The sequence below is a fragment of the Haliotis asinina genome, chromosome 9 (assembly GCF_037392515.1).
Source record: "Haliotis asinina isolate JCU_RB_2024 chromosome 9, JCU_Hal_asi_v2, whole genome shotgun sequence".
Taxonomy (NCBI): Eukaryota; Metazoa; Mollusca; class Gastropoda; order Lepetellida; family Haliotidae; genus Haliotis; species Haliotis asinina.
Genome location: NC_090288.1, coordinates 43,891,322 through 43,915,392, shown reverse-complemented (window position 1 = coordinate 43,915,392; position 24,071 = coordinate 43,891,322). Strand labels below are relative to the sequence as shown.

The 24,071-nt window shown below is 38.1% G+C and overlaps 1 protein-coding gene across 1 annotated transcript; it reads left to right on the top strand.

The window, feature by feature from the left end:
• The first annotated feature begins 2,963 nt into the window (after nucleotides 1–2,963).
• LOC137297033 (aminoacylase-1-like) lies at nucleotides 2,964–22,547 on the top strand. Its single transcript, XM_067828983.1, has 16 exons — nucleotides 2,964–3,114; nucleotides 5,991–6,055; nucleotides 6,376–6,480; nucleotides 8,699–8,770; nucleotides 11,135–11,157; nucleotides 11,889–11,965; nucleotides 13,283–13,372; nucleotides 13,979–14,035; nucleotides 14,968–15,041; nucleotides 15,464–15,513; nucleotides 16,266–16,329; nucleotides 17,778–17,820; nucleotides 18,058–18,164; nucleotides 19,157–19,236; nucleotides 20,325–20,385; nucleotides 20,654–22,547. Exons 1-16 carry the CDS (start codon nucleotides 3,033–3,035, stop codon nucleotides 20,819–20,821), a joined length of 1,218 nt encoding a protein of 405 aa, XP_067685084.1. The 5' UTR covers nucleotides 2,964–3,032; the 3' UTR covers nucleotides 20,822–22,547.
• The last annotated feature ends 1,524 nt before the right edge of the window (nucleotides 22,548–24,071 follow it).

Genomic DNA, 24,071 nt, shown 5'->3' with positions numbered 1-24,071 from the left:
TATGATTAATTCGGTACTCCGTTATGATCAAAGCAATATGTGTATTAATGTATTCATCACAAAAAGGTTACGCATCAACACTTCTTTAATCTATTTACTTGTTTGTTTGTTTGTTTATCTATCTATCTTTAAATCTCTTCATGCGACACCGATATGAAGACCGATATCACTACTAATATTACTTCGATATTACCGTAATTCGTTACAAGCATTTTGACTAGAGTATATACGATACCGTCGGGACTGATTTGAAAGGTATTTTGGAAGTTGGAAAGTACAATATATACACACTTTATGGATAAGAACTTCTATATTTCACGAGTGCGATGTTTCGGTACAGATTCTGTACCATTGCCATTCCTGCTTCAGAACGGCACAGGAATCTGTATCCGAAAAGTCGCACTAAATAAAGAATTTGTAATGTTTGTCTACATAAAACAAAATAATATACTAAACAGCAAAAGAAACGCAAGTTTCGAAAAAAATGAAACCTCATAAAAGAAAGCGTTCATGTTTATGTCTTCTATTTAAGAACTTGACCATAAAAAACAGTTGAGTTTCTTTTGCTGTTCAGTATAGTATTAATATTCGTCAACTTATTATTAGTTTGGTCGTTACAACTTTGCCTACTGTATGTCCAAGGTTTTACGGATACTTCTTGCTCAGTTGGTGCTACATTAAGAGTGTCCATCCATACTTGGTCGCAGGTACTGGATTACACAACACAAAGTTGATGCCATAATGGAAAGAACAGTCATAACGATTATAACATATATCTCTGCATATATATCGTCATCAAATTAAAATAAGATAAGGATTAACATAGTTCAACACGTAATTTTATGGAAACATAAAGCGTAACGTGGCTTGACATGTTTGCAAGTGACAACATTAATTTTTTCAAAGGAACGGAATCATGTGATAAAATTCTCGTATTGATAGAGATTTCTTATAGTGTTCCTTAAACTGTCTGCATGCCCTGTTATCTCTAATGTCTTGATATATCGAAGTTACATCACAACTCAACCAGGTTCGAGATAACGGGGTTCGACGATTTAATTACAGAACGATTGTATAATTACAAAACAAATAGCGATAGTATAATTATATACAAACACATAGAAACAAATAAGGGAAAGACAAGTGAAGCACTCAATGGCGATGTTTGTGTTTTTAATCCAGAAATGCATTAATCCAGACGAATTGACCGTAATGATTAGGTCCGGATTTAATGGATTCGATGAACAAGACATGACCTACTAAATGATACAAGACTTTACTCCATCACAAAAGAAATCCAGAAATCCATTTCTACAAATCTAAGCACTGCACCAATTTTTGGTTTATGTTTATCATGAGTTAAGAAGACCTTAGCAAGAAGACCTTACGGAGACCTTACGATCTGTCGTTAGAGGTGCCTAAATGGATCGTGATCGGGTGGTCAGGCTCGCTGATTTGGCTCATGCACATGTCATCATGTGCCAATTGCGTAGATCGATGCTCATGCTGTTGATCACTGGGTTGTTTGGGTCCGACTCGATTATTTACAGACTGCCGCCATATAGTTGGTACAATGCGAGTGCGGCGTTAAACAACAAACAAACGCACTACGATAATTTTCTGTAATGGGGGTCCAGACGATTTGACGGAAATGCTAGAGTCCGGATATACGAGGTTTCGGTATGTTGAAGTCGATCTACTTTATGCTGTATGTGCATGAATGACCATGTGTAGTGACGGCGTGAGAATGGCAGGCTAGAGGTATGTATTTCCTCTGTCCAACACGACATGAGCTCTGGCACACTAGGACCATTGACATTGGCGCGGATACCATATCCGCTGACTCAGCAATTAAGGCTTAGATGTGTATACCAGGGCTTATAACCCACGTGGGGACACAGAATTATAAAACGTCCCGAGCTCAAGCCTCGTGACTACGTAATTTGCGTGTTGTCGTGACCCGAAGGCGTGTAGCCTTGCTCACAATGTCAATCACAGGATTTTCTGATCCAGCTATCATGTAATTGGGATATTACTGGGTGTTGCGTCCAGCAATAAACGCATACTTTAATCCTCTCAATGCTACTGTCGAACCCATTCGACATGAAGAGCAGGATAATATGACATCTCCAAATAAAACTTGCAATAGTTATTTAACAAGTCGGATTTACGTGTCATTTGAATAATGTAGAGAATGAATATGCACTAATTCTAAGCTTTCTAAATATATATTCTTAAGGGAGTCTATATACCTTAAAACGAAACGCGTGCGAACGATATGTGATTGCCAGATTTCTTCAACGTGAAAGCAGTAAACTTCGGTTTTAACGAATTCAGGGAAGGTGGGGTAGCCCGGCAGTTAAAGAGTTGGCTCGTCACTACACGTAGAAGACCAGGGTTCGATTTCCCTCATGGTTACAATGTGTAAAGCCCATTTCTGGTGTCCCCTGTCGTGATATCGCTGGCTTAAAGCGGCGTAAAACTAAACTCACTAAAAATCTATAATGGTAACTTAAGGTGAAATGAGTGGAAATTAAATAGACCGGAACAAAAAGCTGGGGTAACATTTAAGGCCAATGAGTGAGTACAGTTTTACGCCGCACTCAGCAATATTCCAGCTATATGGTGGGCGTCTTTAAATAATCGAATCTGGACCAGACAATCCAGTGATCCACAGTATGACGATCGATCTGCGTGATTCATGGGAACCGATGACATGTGTCAACCAAGTCAGCGAGCGTGACCACCCGATCCTGTTAATCGCCTCTTACGACAAGTATAGTCGCCTTTTATGGCAAGCATGGGTTGCTGAAGGCCTATTCTACACCGGACCTTCACGAGTCACATTTATGACGAGCAGCACATAGATACGAACATAGAGCTGGAGAAACTGGTCTTTCTCCAGTTCTATATGATACGAAACAAGTGAAGTTTGGAAAAGATTCAACTCAGGCATTAGAGTTATCTCCCTTTGATGGTCCGACGCAACTGATCATCTTTCCGTCTGCAGGGATTAGCTCGCCGACTGAACAATGTCTGAGAAGGAAGACCCTGCCGTGTCAGTCTTCAGAGAATACCTGAGGATACCAACAGTGCACCCGGATCCAGATTATAGTAATTATGATGTTTACAACTTGACTGGTATTGATGCATGATCATGGTGAAATTATCGCAATGCTAATTTCAACAGCTCTACCGGGAGCCCAATCCGCAATGATGGGACTTTCAATAATGTAGTTATGTACTTCACAAACAGCTCAAAACGACTGTAAGTAAGTAAAATTTAATGTAAGTTCAAAACATTTAAGATAAATATGGTAACTGACAGTGGCTTCGAGATTTGTATTGGTTATTTATTTATGTGTGTGGCAGGTTGTATGTATGTGTATTATTCACTGATTGTGTTGCAACTTAATCAATGCACTGTGTTATGATAGACAGCTCGAATATATCTTTATGCTGTTGGTGATGGATTATATTTTTATTTCTCCATATTCTTTGTCAGAGATTTTTGTATCATGGGACAGTGGCCCCGATTCAATTCATGCTCACTAATATTGACTAATTGATCTATTCATTGTAGAACTGTTGAATTTAGCTGGAAGTGTTCTGTAATGACCTGGTCATTTTGGTATTTTGATTGTCAACCATCAAGCATATCATATTTAGCTACCAGGTCGTCAAGTAACAGCTAGAGAAAATGTTCACGGCAAGACTAGGGGTGGTGGGGTTGACTAGTGGTTAAAACTTTCTCTCATGAAGCTGTAGACCCGGGTTTTATTCCCTACATGTGTACAATGTGTGAAGCCCATTTCTTATGTTCCCCACTGTAAATTGCTGGAATATTGCTAAAGCAGTGGAAAACTGTAGGAGCACCTTTAGACCACAGCACCATAACTTCTCGTGAGGACATTAGGGTTAGTAAGATATGAGTAAAAGGATTGGGTGGTCAGTCTCGCTGACCTGATTCATACATTTCATTGTATCTCAGTTGCATTGATCGATGCTCATGATATTAATCACTAGATTGGGTAGTCCAGGATTGATCTTTTACAGACCCCCACCATATAGCTGGAATATTGCTGAGTGTGTCATTAAACAACCAATCAACCAACAACCAATGATTAAAGAATTTAAAAGTAAAACAGTGTTTGCCCCGGGTATTATAATTTAGGAGCCATCATGACTCCCTTGTGTCATGAGGGAGAGTCATTGACATGTTTTGGGGAGTCAACATCAGCATGGAACTTTCATCAAAACAATAAATGTGATTGTTTGATAACGGTGAAAGACAAGGTGAAGGAGGTCAGGTATTTAATCAGCACTGAGCAGATATCTGGCAAACAATAAACCATGTAGTTTTAAATAACAGCAAATTACAAGCTAGGGTCCAGTAGCATTGCATCAACAGTGACACAAACTTATAAATTCACTGCGTATCTGAGATAATATGTGCGTGAAATACACAGCTTTTGTGTGTCAGGGCAAACACTGGTAAAGAGGGGAATTTAGGGCATCAACATATTCCCAACGCAGCTTAATTTAAATTGGAGGTGATTTATCTGATGTTGAATATTCATCACTGTTCATGGACTGTTTCATTGAGTAAGGAACTCGAGTTCGTCCCTGATGCCATTTCGACCACTGAGATTATATATGATTCTTTCAGGCATGATGATAAATCAAACTTATTGTATACCATGATACAAGGACTCTGATACAATACGTACACAGGGATACAATACAGGGATTGGTGGGGTAGCCTAGTGGTTACAACGTTCATTCGTCGTGCTGAAGACCCAGGTTTGATTAACCCCATAGGTACAATGTGTGAAGCCCAATTCTGGTGTCACCTGCTGTGATATTGCTGGAATATTGCTTAAAGCAGTGTAAAACTAAACTCTACAGAAAACAATCCTGGGTACATATATATGAATTGTGAAACATGACAACAGCAAATAGATGTATTTACTTTCAGAACTTTTTTCAGCACGTCATATACACATACAGCATTTTTTTTAAAAGCCTCTTCCTACAGGGCATTTGACTTTGACAAAATAACTTTAAACCGGATTTTATGACGTAATCATGATAATGTAATTGTGAATGAATAAATCAACATGGGACTTGATGTTAATGTTCAGTGGACTGTTTATTGAAAAGTGATAAATAACAAAGGAAGATACCCCAACTTTATTATCATTGTGAAACTGAATAGCTACATTTTGAGTAGATATGAAATGAAATCCAAGTTTGTTTGTAGTTTGAAATTTGAAATTATCCAGTAGTCCACAGATAAGTAAGATGTCATTTTTATATAATATTGCCATAATATTGCTTGAGCCATACTCACTCACTTGTTTGGCTTGCCAGTTGCTATTATCATCTGCTAAAAATAGTAAACCAGAATGAACAGTCATCATTTTTACACTCATAGGAAATTCATGAGTCTTTCAGTTGATGGCCTTTTGTTATTATCATTACATCAAGATTGATATGAATCGTGACTACTACTAGTCATAGGTAGATTGGCCAGGTAGTATGGGATGGTATGGCCCATGTCTATGTGTGAGGTTGCAGAAAGTTCATCCACAAAACGTACATAGCACCACAATATTTGTCCAGTCTAGGGTATATACCTGGGATGTGTTTCTATGGCATTTCTGCATCAAAATACAAACTGCTGCTAACAGAAATTTGGGTTGCAAATATTTGTAAAGGCTACATCTAAAAAATGCAATAAATGTCTTTATCGTGTTCTGCAATCTCACAGGGGACTATTAATGCAATATTGCATTAATTCATTCAAACGTTTTAATTTCACATTGTAATCTTAGTGCATAATTCTTATTTTAAGTAAATTACATGGTAGATTTGCTGGGGGCTGATAGTAGTAATTGGAGATATGTAATATCGATTCTTAGAGATATGGCATAATAGTGTGCCTATGAGAATGATATTTCATAGAGACTTGATTTTATTTTCTGCAGGTAAAGCTATAGATTTCCTCTCCAGACTTGCTGATGATGTTGGGCTTGAGTTCAAAGCTATTGAGGTGGGTTTGTCAGTTCATTTATCTCTTAACTGTATCTTTATCACAAGTCTGTATGTTGGTAAAGTTGTGTTGTTATAATAATAATGGACTCATATAGTGTCTGTATCTATACATGCTCAAAATACTAAGACATTATTTCCCAAACTAAACCAAGCTGCCTGTGAGGCGCCAGAAGGTTTACAATCATGTGACTTATCCCACTGGGTACCTATCCACTGCAGGGAGAACAGAGTAAATGCTTAACAAATCACTTTCCTTTGGTGAGACCACATGTGGCATATCTTTTTAATGTGTCGGTTTCTTTTTTTGCTGTTCTTCAGACTGCCCCAAAAAATATTTTTGCTGTCATGTCATGGGTTGGAACAAACCCCTCCCTTCCATCCCTGGGTCTCTACTCTCACATAGATGTGGTACCTGTTTTTCCAGTAAGTACAAACCTGGCCTAGTGCAAGGTGCAAAGTAACAAAGAGCTGTAACAATGCATTGCAGTATCAGTGGATGCAGTTGTTGGACAGCAATTAACTGATGGCAGAACCAAAGAAATATTGACACTATATGTGACTATCGATAGTTTTGTAAGTGACTTCCATTGATAAATGTGCAATGCAAAGTGCGGGTACTACTAGAAGACAGCATCCATTGTTGAGTGATGCCATTGCAATAAAAACTGAAATCATGAAAGTTATACAGCTATCTTCGTGAGTTTAGTTTTAGGCATATTTTAGCAATATTCTAGCAATATCATGGCAGGGAAACGCCTGAAATGGACTTCACAGATTATATCCATGGAGGGAATCAAACCCAGGCCTTTGGCTTAACAAGCAAACACTTTAACCACTCAACTACCACACCACCTTAACTGGATAATACTGGTTGCTTTGCGGGCTGTTTTCATGACTGCAGTTGCATTGCAATAGTAGTTCTCATTTTTACAATAGTGCTTTTCACCTTTGACATAGTTTCCTTGACCTTTACAGTTGTATCCCACACAATTGCATTAGCATCTCTCACTATTGCATTAGCATCCCACTTCTGCGTTAGCACACTACCGCACACTATTGCATTAGCATCCCTCACTATGGCATTAGCATCCCACTATTGCATTAGCATCTCTCACTTTTGCATTAGCATCCCACTATTGCATTAGCACACTACCCCACACTATTCCATTAGCATCCCTCACTATTGCATTAGCATCCCACACTATTGCATTAGCATCCCACACTATTACGTTAGCATCTCTCACTACTGCATCAGCGCACTATAAACACACTATTCCACACTATCACATTAGCATCCCTTACTCTTGCAATAGTGTATTACACTTCTGCAAGTGTAGTTCACTCTGTTGCAACAGCGTCCTTCACTATTGCAACAGCACACCACATTGTTGACAAAAGTATTGAGAAAGGAAGTATTGCCAATTTGAAAACCGACTTTCGGGCTTAAAGAAAGTGGCCATGCTCATCACAGCTGCTGCTCGAACCAAAAGGATGTTATTCTGACATGAGTGAGATTTTCTTGTTTAGTACATTTTCTATTGCCAGTTTATTAACTAATTACAACCAATAAAACCATGGATTATTTTGCTGTCAACAGTACTACTGGCATTCCTTAACTGGTACTGATATAGGACTATAACTGGGAAACAATTCCGATCATAGTTCCAGGTATACTTCTGTATATGTTACACTCCAAACAGAATGATACAGGATGATGTAAAATAAAAAAAAACAAACTTTTATTCTTTATAGTGTCAATTTGCATTATGATTTCACGTATACATTTAAATTGATTTGAAGTATGGACATAACAACATCTGGTTCACGCTGCAAATGAAATTTTCAATTAACTACTTAAAACACTCCCAACAGCCTGTGAATACATTATATTCGTCAGCAAATATTGTATTATAATTGTTTTCAGTTCTCACTAATGTGGATACAAATTGCATGGACGTTTGATAACTGTTATGACTAGTTTTTGCTTCTATCTGTAAAACAGTCAGACTATGACTATATATTGGCAAAGAGCTTGAAGCAGATATTGAATATGCTTCTGTCTGTATGTGTGTCCCTGTTGGGAAGAGATATATTTTTATTTCTCAGAGGAGTTTAAGCTTTTTTGATTAGACGGTAGACATAATTTATTTTCAATTTGGAGCTGGGCTGGTAATAAAGGTGGTAAATCTAAATGAATTTTGAACCAGTCCAGATCAATCATTTTAGTACCAGTTGCTTATTGTTATTTGAAATAACTGACTGAGATATCGGAATTGTTTTTTTCCAAAATGTCATCTGTTTTGATCAGAAAAGTGTATTTGTGATTTAAAAAGTCTGATTTAACAAACTGCTATCTGTTTTAATCAGGGGTATTCATTTGTGATTTGAAAATTCTGTCAGAGAAATCAGAATTGATTATTTTCCAGATTACTTGCATTTTTTTCATATTGAATTATTCCCCATAGCAGCTCATATGAACTGGGAGTAGTGAGGTAGCCTGCTCGTCATGGCATGCCCATGGCATGCCCACATGGCATTCCCATTGCTGGAATATATTGCTAAAAGCGGCATAAAGCTCACTTGCTCGCTCACTCACTCCCTCAATCACTCACTCACTCATCTGATGTCACTGATATTTCAGGAACACTGGAAGGTACCACCGTTCAGTGCAGAGAAGATGGAGAATGGGGATATTTATGCCAGAGGAAGTCAGGTGATTGCTTCTTCTAATTTATCTGTAACAAAGGGTATAATAAATATCCTGATGTAAAATAAAAAAAAAATGAAACAGATTTTAATGCATTTATAACACCTCAGTCGTGACAGCTTGATTTCATGGTTGTGAACAAATCATCAGTTTATCATGAGCTTCAAATGAAGTGCTAAGGTTTTAAATTTAACATTATCATCTCATTCAAAATTAGGATCTCTTTAAAGTTAATAGTTCCCAGGTTATTGAAAACTGAATAGTGAAATTGCAGTCATTTTACTAATGTTAATATAGATATAAGGGAGTTTTCCTCTATTATGGCCTGTCACTGAAGTCACCCCTTCAAAGGATTTGTAACACCACTTTCTGCAGGCTTTTGGCCTGAGGTCAAGTCTAGATAAATCCCTGTGGTAACAATAAAATTGTACTGCTAAAAATAATAATAAGTTTGATAGAGATGAGTTTTATTCAAACTAGGATTTTGAAAGGGGATGAATAATTGTAAATAGCCAGAGGAATGGAAATACGTCCATTCCCTGTTGTCTGTTCTCTCCTCCTCCTCCTCCTCCTCCTCCTCCTCAAGCCCATCCTATCCCTGCCATAAACTGAACACTCTTCAATGTTTTTCTGCAAAACTTTGCATAAAACTCTAAATGTATAACAGAGCTCCAGATACACTGCATATTTGCATGTAATATGCCATAGAAAAGATTAAATATAAGAGGAAATATTTATGTCAGCAAACCAAAACAAGACACAAAATATTTATGTTTACAGTAGGTCAAAGTAAGAAAGCATTTTTACTCAAGCCAGTGGAACTTACATTTTTCCATCTCTAAATATTCACAATTAAACAATTCTGAAGGCACTTAAAAGGCATTTATTAAATTTTCTTACAGCACAAGTGGATAAAGCTGTATTGGCTGTGGAGGATTTTGTCTTATTTTATGTTTGAATAAAAATTGTCTCACCTCTTAAATTTCTTTGAAACAAATTTCAAGATTTTGAAAAGATGGTGGGTATCTGAAAGTAGTTTCAAATGTATGGGTATTATACCCACATAGCCAAAAGCTTATCTGGAGCTCTGATGAACATTTGCTAAAAACTTTCATGTTCTGATGTTGTTGGGGTTTTTTTAAAATTTTTCTGTTTCTGTGAAAATTTTGTAGAATCTATCTAGAGAGCATACCTTTCATTATGTGTAAATTTACATGGAAAATACAAAGCATCATGACTGTCATCTAAACTGCTGTTACAAGGAATGGTGTCTTAATTGCCATGAACAGTCGATATTGCATCAGATGTGATTATGTCGGTCACACTAGTACTTATCAGTATGGCAGTGTTTCATATTTGCACACATGGTAATGTTGCCTGAACTGTTTTACAGCAGAACGAGATTAAGAGTTAAAAATAGGCATTGTGGGGACATGTGTCATTGTGTCAGTTTAAAAAATCATGAATATCATATGTAACAGCTTGGCAAGCTGGTGATATAGAGCATGGTGTTTTTAATAAGTATTTAGATGAGATAGCTATATTGAATACTGCACAGTCTTGGTTAGGCATTATTTGTGCTCAGGGCATGACTTAGCTATAAAAACATGCACAAGTGTGACCTGGTTTTGAAGTTTGGAACCTAAAACTGGAATCAGGCAAAAGGCAGTGACAAGGCATTCCAAGTTCGTGTCACTTGCCCGCACAATGCTGATATCTGAACACATCTTTCAGTCTTGTTTTGCCTACAACATCCTCTCTCTCAGTGACCTGTGAAGGTGCGGATTAGAATATTGGCCTTCAGTAACCTATGCTTGTCGTAAGAGGCGACTAGCGGGATCTGGTGGTGAGACTTGCTGACTTGGTTGACATGTCATCGTATCCAAATTGCACAGATCGATGCCCATGCTGTTGATCACTGGATTGTCTGGTTCAGACTCAGTTATTTACAGATCACCACCATATAACTGTAGTAGTCCTGAGTGCAGTGTAAAATTGAACTCACTCACTCACCGTATCTCTGTGCTATACATGTGTAGTTTGTCATACTTTCTTGGGTTTGATGTCATCAAAGTTTGGGTATTTCATGATTACGACCACCTGATGTTGCTGCAGTAACCCAACACTGACAACAAAGTTGCTCATTTTTTAATATTGATATATGGGACAGGGTGCAACCTGTTTCTGTCAGGTGCAACTTTGTGTCGAGTTGCAATTTGTGCAAGTTTAATTAAGGTTCTTAAATCGAGCATAGTCAGCTGAATTCCTGGTGAAATTTACACTTTGAAAGATAGTAATATTTTGATTGCACTAGTGAAAACTCTGTTTGTAGGATGAACCATAATTATTACATATTTTCATATCTTTCAGGATATGAAGTGTGTTGGTATACAGTAAGTAGCTTTTCTGGAAATGTTGAGGACAGTTTGATAATCTCAGTGTTCATTAAAGATCAAAATATTTTTGTACTATATACTAATGTACAGAAATTGTCCTGACATCCATAAATTAACTTTTAAGAGAAATTCTGCATCAGTGAAATTAGTTTTGCATTGTCACTTAACTTGCTTTGTCATATATAAATATAACATTTTCAACAACTTGTGAAAACATGTAGCATGCCTTTTTGTTAGGGATGAGTTACCTGCCCTTGACATAAACCTTATCAGTCTCAACAGGAAATGTGTCATAGCACTTGTGTGTGAGTTGAGTTACCTGCCCTTGGGGTAAAACTTACTCTGTGGAACCCATTTAACAGGCGATTAGCTTCGGTTCACCCTAAACATACTGGGACTGTGATGGTGATTTCCATGTATTTGGACCCATGAAGGTCTGGGTTAGAAAAGGCCTTCAGCAACCTATGCATGCCATAAAAGGCAACTATGCTTGTCGAAAGAGGTAACTAATCTAGAGTAATGACACATGTCATTGGTTCCCAAATTTGCAGATCGATGCTCATGTTGTTGATCACTGGATTGTCTGGACCAGACTCAATTATTTACAGACCACCACCATATAGCAGGAATGTTACTGAGTGAGGCGTGAAACAAAACTCACTCATTCCATGTTTATGCCACAGCGTGTATGGCTTAAATCTGAAGTTAGTGTTGGGCTTATTTTCCAGATATGTTGAAGCAATTAGAAGATTGAAAAAGGAGGGAAAGAGACTCTTACGTACCATTCACGTGATGTTCGGACCAGGTGAAAATTTTCAGTTGATTTTCTTTTGTCTCAGTTTGCTTTCATTTCATTGCATTACATCTGGGAATATATATCTGATTTCTTACTTTTATGTTGGAATAGCCAGGACACTGCCACTTTGCAAGAAGTTTCTATATCAGATAAAAAATATGTAAGAGTATAAATATGTTCTCTAATATACCTCTCAGTATAGAGAGTGGTTTTGAAACTGGGTTCCATTCGTCCCAGGGTTACAGTACGTAATGCCCTTCTGCAGTGTCCTACAGGTTTGCTGGAATATTGCTCACTCTCTCTCTCACTCACTCACTCACTCACTCACTCTCACTCACTCATGGACTTCCAGGTCTCTCACTGACTCACTCAACACTCCTTCCCCCCACCTTCACAAAAAATCATTCCCACCCAACCAATCATTCACTCACACGCTTCCTTCTTTCCTTGCTGACTCGCTCACTCACTCAATGCCTTCCAGTCACTCACCACAGACCTGCTTCACTTTCACCTGTCTTTCAAGCTCACATAGTCAATGGCATAGTCAAGCAGCTAAAGTGTTTGCTCACCAAGCCAAAGACCTGGGTTTGATTTCCCTCATGGGTACAATGTGTCAAGCCCATTTCTGGTGTCCCCGGCTGTGTTGCTAGAATCCTGCTAAAAGTGGTCAAAGATAAACTCGTACACATCACATACACTGCTTATACTGTTGGGTAACAGTGTGTAACTGCCATACTCTTCCAAGCAGAATTAACCAAAACTCAGTCACCAATAGAAAAAACAGCTGATATGTATAGGAGAAAACACGCCTAAAACCGATGGTTTTACATTGTCTACCAAAATTGAAGAGAAGTGTTTTCTCTAACATATATACCATCAATGATGGGTAATTACAGTGTACATGATCATATAATGAGGCTACATAACAATAACTGAAATGTGCATAAAATCAATTTAATGACAGTAACTATAAGTAGATAATTTAACCTCACCACCTTCGCCAACCCAGTGGTCGTGCGGTAGAGTATCTGCCTATGTATTTGTGATTTATGGTTTCAATATCTCTTGGGAAAACATTTGTGTTGTGAGTTAAAACTGAATGATATTTTTCAGTTGATTTCAAACACTCATGTATCATTTGTATGTTGATGTTCATATGAAGTTAGGAAAAGTAAAAGCTGGGAAGCAGTCTTTCTAGTGAAAAGTAAAACCTGTCCTTCCAAAACAAAAAGCTCAAATGCGGTTATTCAGGGAAAACAAAAGATGACCTAATATATAGTGAGAAGCACACTTTAGGTTTATATTATTAGATCTACTTAATTTCAGATGAAGAAACTGGTGGAGTACATGGCATGAAAGTGTTTATGGACCTCCCTGAATCTAAAAGACTGAACCTGGGATTTTGTCTTGATGAAGGTACGATTAAGTATGCCAATTAAGAAATGTTGTCTTCAAATGTTATCTGAAGTTTCCGTTTCAGAAACTTTTCATTCAGGGTAGCCTTCAATCTCTCTGTAAATGGTGACACAGTACTAAAATAAAAAGGTTGGATTGTTGTGGGTATCATAACTAGGACTGTAACGATGTATCCAAATATCGATGGATTGCGATTGTTGAGTCTCATTGATAGCATATGTGACTATCATAGTTTAGTCATTTACTTCTGTTGATAAATATCCAGTGCAGGATACAGGATGTGTGGGTGCAGATTTTTAGTTTCATTGAGCTTATGTTTTAACTGTTTACTTACTTGTCAGTTATTACAAATTGTTCATTCATTTGGGAAATGACTTCAAATGAGACAATTCAGGAGAAAAAAGCAATTGTAATTGTGTGGCAATAGTTAATCACAAAAGCCTATCACTATCACAAAGGTTGTTTCATCAACAATAGACACCCCACTGAAAGCTTATGATTTGATGTGTAAATTTATATAAAAAATTCAGTTTTACATGTTCATGGAATCAGTCGTGATTTGTCTGGTGATGATACAGAATTCTTATTGTAGCTTCATTATTGCAGGTATTGCCAGTCCTGGACCAGAGTTTAAGGTCTTTTATGCAGAACGGTCATGTTGGTGTAAGTAGGACATCATCCTCACCACACAGGGTTATGTTCCAACTATTAACCCTGGTACCCTTCTTTGGACACAAAACAGTGGAAGCTGTCAAAACCAGCAACTGTCCAGTCTGGAAAGCTGTCAACACTGGCACGAAATCTCAGTCCTGTACATGGCTTTTACATTGATCATATTTGAAGGCTCTGCAGGGCTGATATGTCAATTCCAGATATCAGCATTAACTAGGCCACTTGAAAATGTGTCTGGTTAGTAATTTAGCACTGTCGATGATTCTGACAGGTGTATACTGTTGCTAAATGATCCTGCATTGCAAGTACATGGTTGCCAACAGAGTTAATTTCATCTGAAGTTCAGCACGGGTTTACTTGTACCATTAACAAGTGAGTTTGCATGTTTTATTGTGATATAACAATGTATGTGAGGGTGACAAAACTGGTTAAGTTCTAATCGCAGATAGCCATGTATGCTCTACAATCCAGCACACTGTCAAGGTTCCGGGATTGAGCCCACCTGTGACTGGGTGTATAAACCTTGGAGTCAACTTTATGTGCAGAGTCTTTCAGTATTGTTATCAGCCCCAAGTGTACATCACACAACCCTGTGCATTTAGAAGAACTCATAATAGTGGCTACATGAATATGTGCAAACACCTAGTTGTGGGTTCAGCAACATGCAGTAAACTGCACAAAGTACTGTGACTATGTGTCCCAGTCCAGCCAACTGTGAATAGGTACCTCAAAGAATGGTGCACCTAGTGGCTGCAACTGTTGTATGTGGGCGTTGAGATTGACAATACAATGTGCTGCTGGAACTGACATCCAGTGATCAGGGGGGGAAATTCCAGCGCCTTCAGAAAGTACTAGTGCGCTATATAAATGTCGTATAACAATAATTCTGGTCCAGATTGTGATGGTCAGGAATTGTGTTTCAGGGGTCAAGTTCAGATGTGCAGGAAATCCTGGTCATGGCTCATCTTTTATACAGGATTCAGCCGCAGAGAAACTTGTAAGTTTTTCTGTGTCCTCAGTGTTCCACCAGCCTAACAGGCAAGTGAAGTGAAAAAAAAGTAATTATGTTGTGAAATTAAAACACTGACTTTTTGTAACCCATCTGGCAGATCTTTGTATTAGCTCATGATTTTAGCTGACATTTTCTATTGTCTGTTTTATGTAATTTTTCGAAATCTAAAATGCAGTTTAATTTATTTTTATGTATGACCTAAAATGTGAAAATCTACAAAGTACTCCAGTACTTTGAATTTACATGTCCTTTGATTCAAAGATCAAGTGAGCTAATTTTGTGGCACATTATTAGATGTCTGTCTTAGGTTTGTCTGTCAATTACATCTACCACTTCTGCCCCGCTCGCTCACTCACTCACTCACTTCCTGTCACCCACTTATTCAGTTACACGCTCACTATTTTCAGACAAGGATACTGAACATAGCGATGGACTTCCGGAACAAACAAGAACAAAGGTTGGTGTCTCGCTTTGATCTGAACAATCATGTTATGTTTTACATGACTTTGGCTCAAAATAGTTCAGAAATCAGAATCATAGTAGATTTTTTAACTCTTTGCACATACAATACTGTTCCCATACACCTAAAGATGAAGGTTATCACTATATGTATTCTCATTTTTCTATATATTTAAATACACCATACACAACGCCCAACGCCAGTGCTTCGTTTAAGTTGCATCTGCTGACATCAGATGTTCTCAGGTACCTTTGACAGTTTATCTTGAAACATAAATAGTGTTCCGTAAATTTAAATGCAGTAAACCCTGACAACTGATATTTTATGGGCCTGTATTTTCCTTCACAATTTTCCTGGTTTAGGATAAATACAATGATGTGGGATGAGGTGACTGTAGGCTTTCAGACTCCTACAGTTCATTTGCTTGTCACAGACCAGTGTACCTGTGAACATCTCAGTTAGAACTGGTCTTCAGCAACCCATGCTTGATTTAAAAGGTCGGGAGGTCAGGGTTGCTGACTTGGTTGACACATGTCATTGTATCCAAGAAGCATAGATAGATGCTCATGCTATTGATCACTGGTGTGTCTGGTCCAGACTTGATCCCGAATATTTACGAACCGCTGCCATATAGCTGAAATATTGCTGAGTGTGGTATTAAACAAACAAACAGATAAAATGAAGAAGCTCAAGACAAGGAAAAGAAGCTCCAACAGTGGAAGATATCATGACAGTGTCAACTGTTTCAGATTGACCTCCAACCCAAGTTTGACAATTGGAGATGTGACCACTCTGAATCTCACCATCATTACGGTGGGTACCCTTTATATAATTTAGTCAATGTTGTACCCAGTAGGTAAAGTCTTGCCTACAGTATCACCTGAATGGTATCTAAACATCATAAAATGACATTTGCTGGAATGGTATTCAGGTTCTCTTAGTAGAACAGCACCAACAAGAATGGTACCTAGGTATCTAGATGGAATGACATCTACCAAAATGGTATCTTGGTGTCCTGGTAGAACAACACCAACAAGAATGGTGTCTAGGCATCTAGATAGAATGACATCTATTGAAGTGGTATCATGGTGTCTTGGTAGAACAGCACCCACAAGATTTGTAATTGGGTATCTAGATGGAATGGCATCTACCAGAATGGTGTCTTGGTAAAACAGCACCAACAAGAATGGTGTCTAGGTATCTAGATAGAATGACATCTACTGGAATGGTATCTTGGTGCCTTGGTACCTTGATATCTAGATGGAATGACATCTACTGGAATGGTATCTTGGTGCCTTGGTAGAACAGAACCAACAAGAATGGTACCTTGGTATCTAGATGGAATGACATCTACTGGAATGGTATCTTGGTGTCTTGGTAGAACAGCACCAACAAGAATGGTGTCTAGGTATCTAGATAGAATGACATCTATTGGAATGGTATCATGGTGTCTTGGTAGAACAGCACCAACAAGATTTGTATCTGGGTATCTAGATAGAATGACATCTACCAGAATGGTATCTTGGTGTCTTGGTAGAACAGCACCAACAAGAATGGTGTCTTGGTATCTAGATGGAATGGCATCTACTGGAATGGTATCTTGATGTCTTGGTATCTTGGTGTCTTGGTAGAACAGCGCAACAAGATTGGTATCTAGGTATCTAGATAGAATCGCATTTGCTTAAATGGTATTTTGTTGTCTCGGTAGAACAGCACCAACAAGATCGGTATCTAGGTATCTAGATGGAATGACCTCTACCAGAATAGTATCTTGGTTGAACAACACCAACCAGAACGGTATCTAGGTATCTAGATTGAATGACCTCTACCAGAATAGTATCTTGGTTGAACAACACCAACCAGAACGGTATCTAGGTATCTAGATTGAATGACCTCTACCAGAAAAGTATCTTGGTTGAACAACACCAACCAGAACGGTATCTAGGTATCTAGATTGAATGACCTCTACCAGAATAGTATCTTGGTTGAACAACACCAACCAGAACGGTATCTAGGTATCTAACTGAAATGACATTCACCAGAATGATATCCATATTAAAGAGAAATGTTATCTTGGCGTATCTGTAGAATGGCATTAACCAGAATTGTTCATAAGTCATCTGAGTGGAATGACATCAACCAGAATTGCGTCCCTGTGGAATAGCGTCTAAAATGAAGGTTGTCCAAAAGGATAGTATTTAGGAGTTATACAAGAAGAATGACAATTTTATATTCATGTGTTTGTGTTGTACTGTGTTCAGGGAGGCGTACAGTACAACGTTGTTCCTGCAGAGCTGTTTGCATGTAAGTCACAAGTTTGAATGTGTGATGGAAAAGTGGGAAGATGTTTACATTGACAACAAAAACTGACTTGATTGAACTCCAGTCTCCCTCTACATATGGACCTTTGAGACCGTATGAAACTAGACACATGTAAACAATAAACTGATGGGGCATGTTACAATGGCTAATTGTTGATTCAGCGATTGACATGTCTGAACTTATGAACATCATACTTCATTTGTATGAGTTCTGTTTCAGGTTTTGACATCCGTACACCTCCTCACGTGGATCTGACAGAGTTTGAGAAGGAGTTGTGGCGATGGTGTCGGGAGGCAGGAGATGGCGTAACTCTGGAGTTTGACCAGGTTAGTGGGTCAACACCCTGTAGAAGAGCTTACAAGTCAGTGTGTACAAGCAGGAACTCCTACTCCTTACACTGACAGAATTCATAAGGTGACGTAAAAACAGACCGTGTCTAAGGAGTTTTTGTTGGATTGTATCAAACAGGCTGCTAAGACTAAAGATATTTTTTCAACAATAGTCATTCTACTCACATGCAACTTGTCATAAAGAAAAACTTCAGTATTGACTAGAGTTGTTCATGTACATTGTCTGTTGAATACAAAGCATTGCTCCATCACCTGAGATTGCGTCCAGTGTGGCATCATCCGAATTCAAGGGAGTTAACTGACTATGAATGCCAAGTTTCCACCCTTGCCAAACTGGGATGGAATTGTGGAGTTATGTTTGGTTGGATTAATATGCAATCGTCCAGTCAAAATCTCGTTAGAAAACCGACATCCACATCATCAAGAGCATGTCCACTGCCGTTGAGTTATGGGTAACAAGGGTATCATCAACTTTTCATAAACAGATAGTTTTGATATATTTTCATGTTTCTATTTACAAATTATATCCAGTGAACAGACTGATGAATGTCAGATACCCTCCAATAGACCGCTGAATGCTGTGAATAGCAAATGGGGGGTCTTATACCTCATATTACCAGCAAGTTGATCCATGGCTCAATGCAGAAACAGATGGAAGACAAAAGACAGATTGAATTAGATCACTCAGATGCTAATATAACTTTCACAGTCTGCAACAAGCTTGTATCCATCAATCACACATATGGCTTCGCTGTCAGAGTTTACACAAATTTCAGCCATGTAGTTATTTTCATGATTTATCCACAACTTCATTTCATGATCTGGCACAAAGTAGGCACAACTACTTTATCCAGGTAAGTAGCCCTATGTATTCATGGGAGATAAAGGATGATATTGAAAGCAACCTTTGAAACATTTGGGAAGGGTTTTGAAAGGGTCACTTTTCAATTGCTGACACTTGTTTTCAGAAAAGTGACTCTCCACACAAAGTCCCCATCGATTCCAGCAACCCCTGGTGGACCGCCTTCATGTCAGCCTGCAAGTCTCTGTGAGTTGCAATTAAATGTGGGGTAGCCTAGTTAAAACTTTAGCACTCACATTCAATATTAGGATTCCTTATGCCCATACATTCACATTTCCTGGAGAAGTGTAGGCAGTCATGTGAAAATGAAGAAGCAGGAGTGATGAAGTAGAGAGTACATAGGTGTTACTGGTGACACAAAGTAATACTATTCACCTTTGCCTAGCTGTCTTAGCACTTGGAACTTACGACTATCTTAGCACTAAGAGAGCTTAAAAAGTCTAGGCCCTTGACCTGTTGTGTAAATACAAACTGTTACCTAATGTTGCCTGAATCTCTGAGGAGAAGGATAGAATTGGCAGGTTTGCTGGCTTGTTTAATGCTGCTGTCAGCAATCCTCCAGCTATGTGGCTGCAGTCAGTAAGTAATCCAGTCTGCAGCAGACAGTCCAGTGGTCAACACCAGGAGCAGCATTAAACATAATAGACATGTGTTAAACAAGGCAGAGAGCCTGACCACACGATCCCACTAGCCGCCTCTTACTATGTGCATGGGTTATTGAAGACCCATTCAAATCCAGATCTTCACAGGTTGGGGATGATAAGCCTTCTGATAGGAGGATGAACTTCATCCAGTATTTAACAGTCTGAGGCATTGTACCCGGAAGGAAATAATCTAGTCCTTCATTGATTTGTAACATGATTTTTATGGCTCCAGGGCCTAGATTTCTTAAGCTCTCTTAGCGCTAAGATAGTGATAATTTAATATATTGCATGACCATCTTAGCGCTAAGAGAGCTTAAAAAAATAGGCCATGTATTCTGAGAAAATCATGTACTCATAGCTATGCTTTTAGTTTCCAGATAGTTTCAAACAACAATGATTACTGCATTCTGTGTTAAATGATGTCACTGGGGGATGCCATTATGTCACTTCTGGCTGTTCTGACATCAAAGAGGTTCTTCATGGTTTAACAGATTATACTACTTCTTTAAGAGGCATTTTATATGTATTTACTTCTGGCTATTCTGACATCAAAGAGGTTCTTCATTGTTTAACAGATTATACTACTTCTTTAAGAGGCATTTTATATGTATTTACTTGTGTATGTTCTAGATCAGCAGAGATAAAGACTGAGATTTTCCCTGGTGGCACGGACAGTCGTTTCTTGAGGAAGGTTAGTGAGAATTGGTTTCAATACCATAGCTGGGTATCATGGTACAAAGTGATCTTAACACTAAGGTGATCTTAGATCCCATACCATAATATAGAAATCTGACAGTCTTATCACCAAGGTTGTTTAGAACAATGGCACAAACAGGTGTTAGAAAATCTTAACTTCATGTCATTCAAAAGCAAATTTATAAATATAGTCCACATCAGCAAGTGTTGAAATATTTCATATCAGGGGTACTTTAAGAGCTTGACAACTTGTCTCTCTCCAGAGTGGCATCCCGTCAATAGGATTCTCCCCCATAAACCACACACCTGTCCTGCTGCACGACCACAATGAGTTCCTCAACGAGAAAATCTTCCTGCGCGGAATTGATATCTACTATGAGATCATTCCTGCCCTTGCCAATGTCTCAGACTCATTCCAGGTGACAATGTAACAGATGTCACTAGAACTACCACTTGCATGTACAAGAAAAGTTTTGAATCACACATCCACAGGGCAGCATGCTCATATTTCATGAATTATATTTACAGTAAAAATAATTTCCCCAGATTTTAATGAAAACACTCATGTTTAATACAATATGAACAATATTGTTTTGAATATATTTACTGTTTTATATCTCATACCATGTTATTTTTTTTTTTTTTTACAGTTACCTCCCTTACATGCTATGATAAATGATGTCTTTCCACAGCAAATGGACACTGTAGCCTATTAGGTATGATACTTAGTTAAGCAATATTCAGCTTAAAATGAGCTGGCATATAGGCATTGTCTTGCTGTTAGTATTGCTTGTAACGTTCCAAGACAGGTCATACATTTCAACTGAAAACTGAAATGGCCCAAGGGAATGTAAAGGGAGACTTCACAAAAAAGTGAAAGGTGAAGGTCATTAGTTACATGTATCTGTTAAAAATTGTTTTATCCTTAAAACTAGTCCATACCTTTGCCTTTGTTATGATGCCATGAAATATGTTTGGTCAGAGGTCAAGGTCCATATTCAAGTTTTTCCATACATAGCTCTGTCATTGTTAGTATTTGAGGCAGGTCTGTCAAAGGTCGAGGTCATCTTTGAGGACATTGAGGAACATGGTTGTGTCATTCATTACCTAAATATTTTGGAGATAAAGATACTGTGTTGGAAAATTAGAGGTATATAATGTGATTATATGCCTCAGAATGGCTTTGATTAACCAATCACAGTCCAGTATTTACTGAAGTCATGGTAGAACTACCTTTATGCATTCAATACCATATTTGTACAGTCCTGAGATTTCTTAATTATTAGCTCTATAGGTGAAGCTCAGTGAGTAATGTTGCATGTCATGTTCAGTTTGATCATAGAAAGATTCCATAGAAAGATCAGGAAATGTCAGGAGCTGCCTTTTGATTGAATCTACTTGCAGAGAGTTCTCATTTTTAGGATATATTTGTTTTTACAACCAGAAAATAGTGCAATATCTTTCTGACATGAACAAAGTCCATTTTCATGTATATTTTACTAATCAGAGCTAGATATAGGGTGGCAGTAGATATGTTCTCCTTGACAATGATTCACCCAGTCAGGAGTTGATGATTCAGCCATATTGATGCAATGATTAACTGTTGATTCCACTAATCAAGAGTCAATTATTTACGCCTTGTTGCAATTGTTAATGGTTGATTCAACAATAACGAGTCAATGATTCACTCATTGATGCACTGATTAAGTGTTCATAAGATTCATACAGCGTCAGGGGATATTGATGGTTATGTGTTCTTGATGAAGATTCACCCAATCGGAGTTGATGATTCACTCATTGAAGCCAAGATTAAACCTTGATTAATATAATCAAGAGTCAATTATGCAATGATTAATCACTAATTCAACCACTCAGGAGTCCTAGAGTGGCAGGGGATATTGATGTTGGGTGTTCTCCTTGTCTATATTGTGAAAGATGATTACTGATGTAACACTGATTTTTACCTAAAGGCAAGCCTTGGAAGAGTTATTTGTGACACAGGCTTTCCTTATGTGTGATGACTGAGCCATCTAAAATACTCACAGCTTTGTTATATTAGATGGAACATTGTATTAATCAGCTCAGTATGCAATGGATTTGATGTTACTGTAAGAGAAATTGTTCATTTCTTTACTGTAATAAATCTTGTGTAACTCATGTTTGTCTGATTCTCTTTATTGTGCTTAAATTGGACCCGCATGTCTCTGAGGCAAGTCTGGGCCAGGCAGTCCAGTAATCAGCAGCATGAGCAATGATCATAACTAGGATATGATGACACATGTCAACCAAGGCAGCAATCCTGACCACCCAATCCCATTAGCCACCTCTTATGATAAGTATGGGTTGCTGAAGATCTTCAACCGAATCTTCATGGGACGACATCATGTGGATTGGTGGAGGAGTAGCATAGCTATAAGACAAGGGTCTATAAGTCACTCTAGCAGTCAAGTGGGCAGATGATCTTCCTGGAGGTACCAGGCTGCACCACACAAATTAGGAATGATTATACAATAAAGCTGAAAACTTAAATGAAGATTATGTGTTGCCTCGCACTCCGTAATAAAGGTGAAATAAGGAATGATCAGTTCATTGTAAATGTTAAACTGTGGTTTGGTGGTGCAGTTTGACACTCTTGCAAAGAATGAAAAATGACCCTGAAATATCCAGATAATTGAATAGTCAGTGAGTCACTCAACCAGGAGTCACTGATTCACTCAATGATGCAATAATCATTCAATGATTTATTCATTGATGCAATGATTCATCTAATCAGGAGATAATAATTCTGCCAGTGGTGCAATGATGAGTCAATAATTCATTGAATGATGCTAAAATCAGTCAATGATATATTCGTTGATTGATCTATTCAGAAGACAATAATTTGGCCAGTGATGCAATGATAAGTCAAAAATTCACTGAATGATGCAATGATGCAAGGAACAAGATGGGTTGCTGGACTCTTGTTGCTTTATGGCAGATATAGAGGATACTAAACGACCTTCCGTGTAATACCATTTTTATTAAACGAATTAATGATTTGGTATCAAACGAGCGAAAGCGAGTTTGATACTAAATCTTTAACCAGTTTAATGAAAATGGTATTACACGGAAGCGAGTTTAGTATTCTGTTTATTACTCGCCAACATAAATTGACAGAAACTGCGGCGAAATTGCTTACAGTGTGAGGACACTCAGCTTTCAAGTCAAGCAAGGTCTCGTAAAATCGCGACATCAACATTAGCATTGTGACGTCACAACTTTGAACCATTTTGACGTCATAGGTCAAGCGGTATTACACTAGTGTAATATTGAAGTGAAAATATTACACTGCAGTATCTTCAACGAGCGAGTAATAAGTCTTGATATGTTGCTATCACCATGCAGTGTCCGTACTTAAGACCAAGACTTGAACTGTGGATCATGTTCAGAGGTCAGTGGGTATCTAGCACAAGACAACATGAGAAGATCAAGTGATTCACACAGGTGGAACAATGTTTCTGTTCATGGCAATAGATCCTCCATGTTATGCTTGGCTTCAGTGTTTCAATAGGTGGGTGAAATGTATACTAGTCAGTACAATATACCTTCTCCTACCTGAGTTGTACAGAATTGTACAGATTGTCACGAAGTGTTGGGAATTATATTGTACTTCATCCATGTCGTCAAGTCACTACTAGGGTC

What these genes read in the sequence shown, in the direction of transcription:
- LOC137297033 (XM_067828983.1), top strand. Translation starts at nt 3,033, where the DNA reads ATGTCTGAGAAGGAAGACCCTGCCGTGTCAGTCTTCAGAGAATACCTG. An exon ending in GGGATTTTGTCTTGATGAAG is followed by an intron (nt 13,373 to 13,978) that starts GTACGATTAAGT and finishes TCATTATTGCAG; the next exon opens with GTATTGCCAGTCCTGGACCA. An exon ending in ATTCAGCCGCAGAGAAACTT is followed by an intron (nt 15,042 to 15,463) that starts GTAAGTTTTTCT and finishes CACTATTTTCAG; the next exon opens with ACAAGGATACTGAACATAGC.